This window comes from Spermophilus citellus (assembly GCF_964194105.1).
Source record: "Spermophilus citellus genome assembly, chromosome: 5".
Taxonomy (NCBI): Eukaryota; Metazoa; Chordata; class Mammalia; order Rodentia; family Sciuridae; genus Spermophilus; species Spermophilus citellus.
This window is the reverse complement of record NC_138186.1, coordinates 43,029,328-43,042,593: the sequence shown is the minus strand read 5'-3', so window position 1 is coordinate 43,042,593 and position 13,266 is coordinate 43,029,328. Positions and strand designations below refer to the sequence as shown.

The window sequence follows — 13,266 nt, the reverse complement described above, 5'->3', positions numbered from 1 at the left end:
GAAGAAATATGGAGGTAGCTTAATTGTAATGACTTAAATGGATTATTGGTTTAATTCTTTTTAATGCAGAAGCTTATAAGATAGACCCATGTCATCAGTACAAGAAAAGAGGTTACAGGAAAAGCATATATTTTACAGTGAACATTTGTAGATTGCATATTGGAATAATTTGTATATTGCAAACAAGAGAGAGTTAAAAGGTAAAAAAACTACTAAATACATGTTTGTTTTTATAACAACCACAGGACAGACTGCTGAGCAATCTGTCATAAAATTTACTTTTAGTTTCCAAACTTTTCCTGCAGCAAGAAGAGATGGCAGTGCTTGGAAGTGGGAAAACTAAAACTGAAAACATCTCAGAAACAAAACTTCTCTGTAGTAACTGCCTTTTTCCTGGGTAGAGTCATGCTAGAGGCATCCTGCCAGGGAGATAGACTCCTTCCCACCTAAGCATACTAGCATGAGCATATATAAATCAATCCTTCTATCACACAGATGAAAGCTGAGAAAGCCTACAGGTGACGAAGAAGGGTCTGCAATTATTCAGGCTCAACTCATCTCACTAGTCTAAGAGAAGAGAATTTATTTCTTTCTAAATGAAGTACAAATCCCATAGTAGTAGTTTTGTTTGGCTAACAGGGTCATGTGACTCAGTGTCCATGAGTTTCCAGAGGGCTGTATTGATACCCTTTTCCCTAGAATCCATAGAGTACAGCAAGGCCATTTTCCCAAAAGGAATAGTACCACTAATTCTAGACTGGAGAAGAGATGATGGTCATATGCAATCGAAGCAATGTCTTCCTCAAGTGACAACACCGCAGGAGCACTGTTGGAAAGAAACAGAAATACAAAAGGTCTGATTTGCTTCTGCCATGTACTTGCATATTTTAGATATTTAAAAATTTTAGTGAATATTAAAAATGTACAGATAAACAGAATAATCTCCAAGTCCAGCTTATTTGAGGTTCTCTCAAACACACACACACACACACACACACACACACACACACCCACACACACACCTTCAGAATGCTCAATGAAAGAAACCAGCCTTCCTCAGTCTTAGGTATGAAATGAATGAACCTTGGGTCCATTTATAATATATGGGAATTGTCCTAGAGATTCTGTGTATGATGAACAATGTTGATAAACTAGCCAACTATATATCAAATAGGCCATATTGGAGATATAACCAAAAGGATTGGTGCCCTTAGGGAGCTTTATATTCTATCTATCTTCTCTAAGCCTTATCCAGGCTCTAAAGTAAAAGATCTTAAAATATTTTGTAGCAAAGTTTTCCATTAATTTTTTTCCCAAATGAAGGCTTTACTCAGCTGTTCAACATATACAGCAAATAAAAGTAAAACTACTTAGGTTGAGTGTGAGTTTGGGAAGGGAGCTTGCCAAGGCCCAGATTCTTCCTGCCATTATTCTTGTGTTCAGTCAGAGTTGATCTAACCAGTGAAGGAGGCAGGACTCATAGATGTTAAAAGTCTTATTGTGCTGATTTCTATGCCAAATTTTAGTCTGACAATATGATTTTCATAGTAATTTTTAAATGTGGGAAATTCAACCAAAATTCCCTCAAACTGTAATGATTTGCTATTAGAAAACAAGTAGAACAAATCTTAAAGAACAAAGAATAAAGTATAGAAAAGAAAGTGTTTGCTTTTAACAATGGATATAGTACCATGGAAGAATTGGATAAGCAAAACTTAGACAATAAATCCAAACCTTTCAGTAGAACCCAGCTCTCCCATTGATATAAAAAGCATTCCAGGGATCATAGAGATTTTGAAATCACTGCAGAGGGAATACAAATACAGTTTGTAGAGGTTAATTAGGGCATTAGAGGACAATATTGCTTTTGGAAAGTTTTTTTTTTTAAATAAGTGGATTGCAGAAAGATTTCACATAGATTTCTGAGAGAAAACAAATGAGTTTTTGTATTTAAATTTAAATAGTTGAAACAAGTTTATCCTCATGTAATATGCCTTAGAATAACTATGAAGATCATCATATATACTGCCCAAAATACAAGAGACATTTTTTTTTCCTACAACTGAGGCAACTAGAGAATTAAAGCATATAGAAGAGAGGTTTTTTTTTAGTCATGTGGCAATTCTTGAAAGTGATAGATGAAGACTGGTAGCTTGAAAAGGGTTAGACCAAGCTGATGTCATAGTGTTTACTTCCAAATGTTCAATGACAGTAAATGTATTTCTCTCCAAACCCTAAGAGCAGCTTAAAGATGTTATCTAATTAATCCATTGCTTTAAAAAAAATGGTACTTATATCACCCCATGAGATAGTCATCTGTTCTACTGCAATTATGCTGAGAGAATCAAGGAATCTATGACAAAGGACTTGTCATTCATCCACTTAGCAAACAGATCCAAGGCAATGTCACTATCTGTAACAGGTGTTGAGAATAAGCAGCAAATAAGATATAATCTCTGTGAGAAATGCAGAGTTCAAGGTAAAATAGATATAGAGATCCTGTCAGCATGATATGGGTATTCTGATAAGTAACTACAACATTGTCTTTGGAAAGATAATTGAGAGGATGTTCAGGAAGGGTTTGTCATCTATAGGGAACCTAGATATACAAGTTGGCGAGGAGAGGAGAGTGATCAAAGAATGTTCCAGTGAGAGGGGACACAATATGGAAAACTCTAAGGGCCAAATACAAAGGTCATGTTAGAGGCTCAGGGATCATTCAGTGTCACTGAAGTAAGAGTTAGAGAAGGGGTGTTATGATACTATGCTGACGACATAAACAGAATCTAGACAATGAAAGGCCACAAAGAGCATGTCAGGGATTTGAGGCATTATATAAGTTTTTCAAGCAAAAACTGATTTTTGCTGGATCTGAATATAAAACAGATTGTTCGTACTGGAAGTGGAGAAGTGTGTGAAGGTGAGCAAGACTGTATGCAAGGAGAAGAATCAAGAGGGAACAGTTCTTCAGTAACAGAATTCAAAATTTCATTGGGACCAAACAGAGGTAGCAGAAGTGAGGACAGAGAAAACTGCCCCAATACAACTGGTCTTTATGAGGCCCAGCAGATAAGACTTTGCAGCAGGAAGGACAGAGTCCAAAAGAAGGGAAGTAAGAAGCCTTCTGGGTTTTGGTCTTGGCATTGGGTGTCCTTAAATGGGGAAGACAGGCTGGATTCTGTTTGATGAATTTAGTTTTTAACATGTGGAACTTGGGGTTTCTGTGATTCCCCAAGAGAAATTCTTGTGTTTTCTCTATTATTTTCTTTACTTTTTAGGTACTAGGGATTAAACTCAGGAGCACTCTACCACTGAGCTACATCACCAACCTTTTTCATTTTCTGAGTCAGGGTCTCTTTAAATTGCTGAGGCTGGCCTCAAACTTCTGATGCTCCTGCTTCAGTCTCCCGAGTAGCTGTTATGATAGTTGTGCACCACACACCTCTTGGAATTTTTGTTCTTATCATGATCCTACTTTGTTGAACGTAACTGCATTAGACGAAATAGGACAAATTGAAGGAAAGATTATATACTGAAGGCAAATATTGATGAGGAAAAGGGAGAGAATTGGAAAAGAAACCACTGAGCCAGTGAAAGAAAATGAAATGCCAGGTACAGCGGCTCACACCTGTAATCCCAGCCACTTGGGAGACCAAGACAGAAGGATCACAAGTGGAAAGCTAACCTTCACATCTTAGTGAGACCCTGTCTGAAAAATAAAAATTAAAAAAGGACTGAGAATGTAGTCCAGTGGTAAATCACACCTGGGATCAATCTCCAGTACCAAAAGGGAAAGAAAAGAAAGAGAGAAAAAAGACACTACTCAGTGAAATGGAATTACAAAATCATAGTTATCATAAGTATTGTGAGTAGTTTTCCTCATTTACAAGATTAAAGAAGCAAGCAACACCTGAATTGCATGTTGTCTGTATAAATTCACGTAGGCAGAGCATGAACACCTGTGTGTACACAAAGAAGTCAGTGGAAACATGAGTTTAATAGAAAATAAGGTCAGACCACCTACCTGACATGGGTAGCCAATAAGATTGGCTGTCTTGACTTGATTGACCTGATTGGCCTCAGTGTCAGTGTTCAGATCTTAAGGACATATGTACATCTCATATTGAATATTCTGAGGTTTCTTGACAGGTGATTTTTAGTGACGAAATGTTCCGGTTCTGAAAGACTATCGTTATTATGCATGAAACTTTGTTGGTCTATTTTTTTTAACCATCATGACTTACGCAGAATGGAAATACTCTTAATTTAAGATTTAATGGATTTTCTTTTCCATGTAATATATACTAGATAATTGTCCAATCTTGACAATGTAAAAAATAAAATACAAATAACAGAAGTTGAAAGAACTCAGAGGGGGCTGGGGTTGTGGCTCAAGTGGTAGCATGCTCACCTGACATGTGTGCGGCCTGGGTTCGATCCTCAGCACCACATTAAAAAAAAAACAAAGATGTTGTGTCCGCCGAAAACTAAAAAATAAATAATTCTCTCTCTCTCTCTCTCTCTCTCTCTCTCTCTCTCTCTCTCTCTCTCTCTCAAAAAAAAAAGAAAGAACTCTGAGGAAGAGTCCAAAGTACTAATACCTGTATGTTATAAAGCAGAGAATAAAATGAGTGTTTATGATTGATGGAACAAAAAATACAATTATGAGTACTATTTAATGTTCAAATATAAGAATTTAGGAACAAAATGATAGAAAGCTTGTATGCTATGTCACCTACCGATTAAAATATGGCTACCAATTCATCACAGTGCTTGGCTGTAGTCATGAATATGGTATGAATGTGTGTGAACAGAGATTGTGTCAATCAGAAAGAACATACCATTAAAATGCACTATTGTGTTCCTAACAAAGTCAAGGGAGACAGGTCCACTTGTGAAAGGATCACTCAAAATACATTGAGTGAGAAACTTTGCTGAAGGTCACATGCACACCATGTGTTATGGATTGGGGTTCTTGAAATGTTCTGTTACAGAGGCAATGGCTGTCTTGGGAATAGTAAATGGAGAGCATATTAAGAGAGAAGGATTACCTCTGAACTGAAAGGCATTTTTGCAGCAATGAACCTTTTGGAATTGTATGTCTTACAGGGGTCCTTCACTCTTTTTCAGGGTCTCGTGAGTTTAGGGCATTCACAGTACAGGCCAGCTTCCACTCCCAGGCTTGGTGTTATTTTCCTCAGATTTCACTGTCATGATGTAGAAGATGGAAGATGGAAACGACAATGCCTGTCTGAAGGAGCAAGTGGATTAGGGTTCTTGAAATGTTCTGTGACAGAGGCAATGCTATCTTGGGAACAGTGAATGGAGAGCATGTTAAGAGAGATAGATTACCTTAGAAGTGATAGCCAATTACAGAGCACTGAAGTGTTAGGAATTGGCAGGTCTCAAGTAGGTCTTTCTTTTCTTCTCTGACTTAGGTCTTTCATAGTAAAGGCCAGCATCCACTCCCAGGCATGGTGTTCTTTTCTTCAGATTTCAGTGTCATGATGTAGAAGATGGCAGAAGGAAACGACAATGCCTGTGTGGAGCAGCAACTGCATTAGGGTTCTGAGAATTTCTGTGACAGTCAATGGTTGTCTTGGAAACTTTAAATGAAGAGCATTTAGTAGAGATGTATGACCTCAGAAGTGACAGCCAATGAAGGTGCACTGAACTGTTAGGAATTGGCAGGTCTCCAATGGGTCTTTCTTTCTTCTGGGGGTTCCATGACTTCAGGGCATTCAGAGTACAGGCCAGCATGCACTCCCAGGTTTGGAGTATTTTCCCCCAAATTTCACTGTCATGCTCTAGAAGATGGAAGATGGAAATGGCAATGACAGTTTGAAGCAGCAGCTGGGCTAGTATTCTTGAAATCTTCTGTGACAGAGGCATTGGCTATCTTGGGAACATGAAATGGAAAGCATGTTAGGAGAGACATATAAACTCTAAACTGAAAGGCATTGATGGAGCACTGAACTGTAAGGTATTTTCAGGTCTCAAATGAGTCATTGTTTCACTTTCAGGGTCCCATGACTTTTGGGTCTTTCATACTAATGTTCAGCTTTCACTCCCAGGCATGGTGTTCTATTCCTCAGATTTTCAGGTCATGATGTAGAAGATGGAAGGTGGAAACCACAATGACTTCTGAAGTAGTAACTGGATTAGGGTTCTTCAAAAGTTCTGTGACAGAGGCAATGGCTCTCTTGAGCACATTAAGTGAAGAGTGTATCAGGAGAGATGGATTACCTCTCAATTGAAAGCCACATATGGAGCACTGATCTGCTAGGAATTTGCATGTCTCAAGTGGGTCTTTCTTTTTCAGTGTCCCATCACTTTAGAGCCTTCATAGTATGGGAAGCTTCCACTCCCAGGCATGGTGTCCTTTTCCTCAGATTTGACAGTCATGATGTAGAAGATGGAAGACGGAAACAACAATGCCTGTGTGAAGCAGCAACTGGATTAGGGTTATTGAAATGTTTTGTGACAGAGGCAATGGCTGTCTTGGGCACATCCCATGGAGAGCATGTGAACAGAGATGGATTACCCCTGAACTGAAAGCCATTGATGGAGCAGCACTGTAGTGTTAGGAATTTGAAGGTCTCAAATGGGTCTGTCTTTCTTTCTTTTTTTAGTGTCCCATGAGTTTAGGGCACTCATAGTACAGGCCAGCTTCCACTCCCAGGCGTGGTGTTCTTTTTCTCAGATTTTACTGTCATGATGTAGAAGATGGAAGATGGAAACAACAATGCCTGTGTGAAGTACCAACTGCATTAGGGTTCTTGAAATGTTCTTTGACAGAGGCAATGGCTGTCTTGGGCACATTAAAGGGAGATCAAGTTAGGAGAGATGGATTACCTCTGAAGTGAAAGCCATTGATGGAGCACTGAACTGTTAGAATATTACATGTCTTAAGCAGGTCTTTCTTTCTTTTGATTTCCGGGTCGCATAAATTTAGGGCATTCATAGTAAAGGAGGGCTTCAACTCCAAGGTGTGGTGATCTTTTCATCAGATTTTACAGTCACGATGTAGAAGATGGAAGGCGGAATTGACACAATGACTTCTGAAGCAGCAACTGGATTAGGGTTCTTGAAATGTTCTGTGACAGAGGCAGTGGCTCTCTTGAGCACATTAAATGGAGAGTGTATCCGGAGAGATGGATTACCTCTGAACTGAAAGCCACTATGGAGCACTGATCTGTTAGGAATTTGCATGTCTCAAGTGGGTCTTTCTTTCTTTTTCAGTGTTCCATGATTTTAGGGCATTCATAGTATGGGAAGCTTCCACGTCCAGTGGAGGTATTCTATTCCTCAGAGTTTACTGTCATAATGTAGAAGTTGGAAGATGGAAATAACAATGCCTGTCTGAAGCAGCAACTGGATTAGGGTTTTTGAAATGTTCTGTGACAGAGGCAATGGCTGTCTTGGGCACATTAAATGGAGAGCATGTTGGGAGAGATGGATTACCTCTGAACTGAAAGCCATTTTGCAGAAATGAACTGTTGGGAATTGTATGTCTTACAGGGGTCCTTTACTCTTTCTCAGGGTCTCATGACTTTAGAGAATTCACAGTACAGGCAAGCTTCCACTCCCAGTCTTGGTGTTCTTTTCCTCAGATTTCACTGTCATGATGTAGAAGATGGAAGATGGAAATGACAATGCCTGTCTGAAGGAGCAAGTTGATTAGGGTTCTTGAAATGTTCTGTGACAGAGGCAATCCTATCTTGTCAATAGTAAATGGAGAGCATGTTAACACAGAGAGAAATTACCTCAGAAGTGATAGCCAATTGCAGAGCACTGAAGTGTTAGGAATTGGCAGGTCTAAAGCAGGTCTTTCTTTTCTTCACTGACTTTAGGTCTTTCACAGTAAAGGCCAGCATCCACTCCCAGGCATGGTGTTCTTTTCCTCAGATTTCAGTGTCATGATGTAGAAGATGGCAGAAGGAAACGACAATGCCTGTGTGGAGCAGCAACTGCATTAGGGTTCTGAGAATTTCTGTGACAGTCAATGGTTGTCTTGGGAACATTAAATGAAGAGCATGTTAGTAGAGATGTATGACCTCAGAAGTGACAGCCAATGAAGGTGCACTGAACTGTTAGGAATTGGTAGGTCTCCAATGGGTCTTTTTTTCTTCTGGGGGTTCCATGACTTCAGGGCATTCAGCGTACAGGCAGAATGCACCCCAGGTTTGGAGTATTTTCCCCCAAATTTACTGTCATGCTGTTGAAGATGAAAGATGGAAATGACAATGACTGTTTGAAGCAGCAGCTAGGTTAATGTTGTTGAAATCTTCTGTGACAGAGGCAATGTCTATCTTGAAAACATGAAGTGGAGAGCATGTTAGAAGAGACATATAACCTGTAAACTGAAAGGCATTGATGGAGCACTGAACTGTTAGGAATTTTCAGGTCTCAAATGGGTCATTCTTTCTTTTTCAGGATCCTATGACTTTTAGGTCTTTCATAGTAAGGCCAGCTTCCACCTCGGGTGTGGTGTTTTTTACCTCAGAACTTCAGGTCATGATGTAGAAGATGGAAGGTGGAAAGGACAATGCCTGTCTGAAGCAGCAACTGCATTAGGGTTCTTTACAGGTCTGTGACAGAGTCAATGGCTGTCTTGGGATCATTCAATGGAGAGCATGTAAGGAGAGATGGAGTACCTCTTTAATGAAAGCCATTGATGGAGCACTGTACTGTTAGGAATTGGCATGTCTCAAATGCCGCTTTCTCTCTTTTTTTTCTTTTTCTTTTTCGGCGTCCCATGACTTTAGGGCATTCATAGTAAAGACCCGCCTCCACTCCCAGGTGTGGTGTTCTTCACCTCAGATTTTCAGGTCATGATGTAGAAGATGGAAGATGGAAATGACAATGCCTCTCTGAAGCATCGGATTAGTGTTTTTGAAATGTTCTGTGACAAAGCCAAAGGCTGTCTTGGGAACTCTCAGTGGGAAAGCACCCCTTGAGACGTCCCAGTTGCTATGGGAACCATCTGTTCAAACAGAGGTTCTGTGACACTCATGGAGTTCTTCACTTCTTGACCATGAGGTTTGGATGCCAGGTGTGGGAGTTAGAAGTTTATCAAAGCAAGCTGGTCATCATAATCGGGTTGCCCCTATTTATGACCCTGGTTGGGCTTGCTTTGCACAAACTTTCTCCCAAAACCCCTTTCATTGATCACACTGAGATGGCTTGTGGTCATTGCACTCCACAGTGTAATAGCCTGTTTGGGTCCCATCTCCTGCCACCTGCAGGGTGGTTGATTGAGGAAACCAGATGAGGGGCCATGGGGGATGAGAAAAGACAGAAATCCAAGGGGTGAAAAAGCTGGAACTTGGTGTCCATTACACTCTGGTAGAGTGCAACGGTCAGGAGCCAGCTCAACACGTTTGTTACACAAGTTTTATCCTTAAAAGGTTTTTTTGTGTGTGTGTGAGAAAATTTGGACAAAGCCATCAAAACCAATGTCATATGTATGACCAGTCCAATTATGAGTAGCAGCTTTTGCCCATAACGTTCCACCGCTGAGCCCTGCCACCTGAACCACAAGTTCAAGAACTGAATACCTCCCTAGGTGGAACAGGTCTTAACCCAAGTAACTGGGCAGTCTTGACCAGCGCCTTGCATCAAGAATTCCCACGAGGGGCATCACCTCCCGGGACAATTAGAGAAAACCCTAATTTAGTCACTGCTCCCAACAATTGCCTAGATGTTATTCTATATGTCCTGAGGACATATAGAAGCAGCAGTGTTGCTGCTTCATTTTGGTTCTAATGACTGGGTTCCAGTTGGAGCTCACTGGCAATTTTCGAAGCCGTATTTTTGAAGGCCTTTGATTTCTTGGATATCGGCTTTAATCGGACCCCGTTGAGAGATAGTCTGGGGAGTTTACATACCTCCATCTCCCACTGCACCACTTCCTCGGTGTACCCATCTCCATGGATGCAGAAGAGCAGAAAGGGCGTCTTGTGCATATACTGGCAGTTGTTGGCATCCAGCACCCTGCGGATTTCCCTCATGATGTCACTGGGATCCATGGCACTGGTGATTTTCATGCTCCAGGTGAAGTGCAGGGAGCGAGGTTTTGCTTGTTGGTTCTCCTTTCTCTGCTCAGCAGAGACATGATGACTTGAGCCCTTATATCTCAGGGTCTTCTCAGACTCAGCTGGAGGCCTTCTTGTGAATTTAGATGTAAAACCACAAGTGGTGCCTCTCGGAGTCTGGGGCAATTCTTCAGCTGGATGGAAGCAGCTGGGTGAGGCAAGAGGACCTTCGCGTGTTGCAGTTTGGCATTCCCGGGGCTGGCGGTGGAACATTCGACGAAGGGCACTGGCTCTGGGGAAGCAGATGCAGCCCCGGGTGGAGGTACTTGGGACACTGTGGGTTGAAGTCGCTGGAGGGCTCTGAGCAGGGAAGGTGCTGTTGTTCTGACCATTCCGGCTAACTGAACGTGTGTCTGCTTTTGTTGTTTTGCGGCAGATATACTTACTCCACAGTGTCCTCCCTCCAGATGGTGTGCTGCTCTTGTAGGCAGCAGGCATTTTCTTGAATTCAGGAGTCTCCAGCTCCTTGGGACTGATGGTGATCCCAGGTACGGGCCTGGCTGGAGAAATTCCCTTTCCTCCCACAGCACTGCCGCCGGATTTCTGGGAGGCCATTTGATGTTCTCTGAGGTGACTCTGGGCAGTGCTGGTCGGATATGGCCCAGTTCCAGCATGGTCCAGGGACTGTGTCTGCTTCTCAGTGGAAACGCTTCGCTGCACTTTGCGTTGAGGAGGCCAGCTGGTGCTCTTTCTGAGGACCCTGCTTGGCTGCACCTTAGCCAACGAGATGTTTCTGTGGGAGACGGCCACCCCTGGACCAACAAAGGGTTGGAGGACATCAAGGCCTCTGTTGATCCACCTGTCTCCCATAATTTCGGCCAGGGTGCTTCGCTTAGTTGGATTGAGCACCAGCAAGCGTTTCAGCAGATCTTCACATTCTGTTGACATGTACAGAGGGATTCGGTATCTACCTTGTAGCACCCTGTCTCTGATTTCTCTGACATTGTGCCCAACAAAAGGAAGCGACCCGGTGACTAGGGTGTACAGAACCACGCCAAGACTCCACACATCCACTTCTGGACCATCATACTCTATGCGCTGGAAGAGCTCTGGAGCTGCATAGGGCGGACTGCCGCAAAACGTGTCGAGTTTACACCCAAGTGTAAACTCGTTGCTGAGTCCAAAATCGGCTAGCTTGATGTTCATGTGCCCGTCTAATAACAGATTCTCCGCCTTCAGGTCTCGGTGGGCGACCTGCTTTTGGTGACAATATTGGACTGCAGACACGATCTGCCGGAATATAGACCTTGCCTCCTCTTCCTGCAGCCTTCCTTTGTTGGCCAGATAGTCCAAAACTTCCCCTCCACTGGCGTACTCCAGGACCAAACAGAGTGCTTTTTCGCAGTCCAGAGCTTCATAGAGCTTCAGGATGTGTGGGTGGTCTAACATCTTGAGGATTCTCACCTCTCTGTACATCTTTTGGAGGACTTGTGGCTTCAGATGTCTCTTATCGATGATCTTGATTGCCACTTCTTTATCTGTGACGACGTGACGGGCCAGCACGACTTTGGCGAAGGCCCCCTTGCCGAGGGTTTTCAGGACTCTATAATCTCCAATGCGAGGCTGTTCACCTGCAGAGGAAGCTGTGGATTTTCGGCGCTGTGCTCCAGAGTGCCCGGTCTGGGAGGTGTCTTCTGCCCGTCTAGCTCCATGCGAGGGGTGCATGGTTTGACCCAAGTTGATGATCGATGGGTCTGGGTGTCACTGGAAAATTTAGGATAGGTGAGGGCTAGGCAAGGACAGGGGGTGGGGGAAAACAAGGAGAGAGTTGGAGATGGGTTGGGGAAAAAACAGCCACAACTGCCTTTTACCAACAAATATCGTGCCCAGTTCAAAAACTCGCTCTGGGAACATCAAAGGCCAAAAGGCAAATGAGGAGTGGTTCTAGGTCCACTCATTTCTAGGATTCTCATTCTATTATCTCCTAGGCAGTCAATGCAGTCATAAAGGTACTGACTGCATAAAGAGGGGTCATATGCACCCTAAGTGGACCAAGGACCCAGGCGCTTGGTCTGTCTAAGGAACTTGACAGTTTGTGGGTCAAGACCTGATGAAAAAGAGAACTATTTTTTTTCCACAAATATTCAGCTGGACATAAACACACTTGACAATTCAATTTGGACGGTGAAGTTGATTGGTGAAAGCACTGGGGTTGTAAGAGTGGTCCACTTTACCTTTTGAATATAACCCTGGCTGCTTATTTTAAAAGGGAAATGTTTTTCTTTCCCCCTTCTCCCTTTCTCTCTCCCTCACCTGGGGGCAGGGAACAAGATTGCCTTGAGTTATCTGTTCTCCACAGGAAGGAGAAGTCACCAGAAGAACTAGGAAGTGATGATCTCCCAGATAAACTAGTTAATCATAACACACCATCAGGATGCACCTGGGAACCCCTGGTCAGGGCACACCTGGAGTGGAGCCTTTGAATAGTCTCCTTAAAAACCCTCTGTTTTCCCTGATGGGCAGAATCAAATCTTCTGGCACAGGAGTCCCCTGTGTTTCCCCTTTGCTGGCAAAGCAATAAACCTCCTTTTACCTTGATCTCAAAACCTTCTCCTCATAATAATGAGGAGCAATAGCATGGCCATCAGGGACAAGGCCCAGGTTTTTGGTAACAGGTCAGGGACCCAGGCTCTAGTGTATTGCTCATCTGCTTTTTTTCTCTAGTGTCTTTCAAAAGTCTTCAAACCTCCTTTATTCAATAATTGTAGGGGCCGCAATATGCAAATACTAGCTTCACCTCTCTTCTTTGTAAAAGTTGTCTTGCATTTCTGCCAAATACCTGTATCTTTAAAGGAGATTATTAATTTACTTCAGGTACTGAACATGTTGGCTTTTTAATATCAGTAAAGAAACAAAATGTGTCACACATGTGGCCAGTTAAGACTTCGGAGTCATTCTCAAAATCAAACTATGTTTCCAGGATCTACTCAGCTATGTCCATTCCTGTATGCCCATTTTTAGTATGTGGATTTCTATACTGTATACCAAGTACCATTCTTCTATGTGCTATCTTATAGAAATTTGAAGTCATATTATCTATCATTTTCATCATAGTAATTGCCAATATTTGGGTTCATGTTCAAATAATGTCTTTTCATTCCTAATACAACATTCCTAACGCAGTGTCATAAGCTTCTACCTCTCCCTGTCAGCTAAAACTTCCCTTTGT

The 13,266-nt window shown here is 42.3% G+C and overlaps 1 protein-coding gene across 1 annotated transcript; it reads right to left on the bottom strand.

The window, feature by feature from the left end:
* Positions 1-9,764: 9,764 nt before the first annotated feature.
* LOC308650320 (MAP/microtubule affinity-regulating kinase 3-like) lies at positions 9,765-11,762 on the bottom strand (the record flags this gene model as incomplete). The annotated part of the gene is made up of 1 exon (XM_081296387.1): positions 9,765-11,762. One exon carries the CDS (start codon positions 11,760-11,762, stop codon positions 9,765-9,767), a length of 1,998 nt encoding a protein of 665 aa, XP_081152513.1.
* Positions 11,763-13,266: the final 1,504 nt, after the last annotated feature.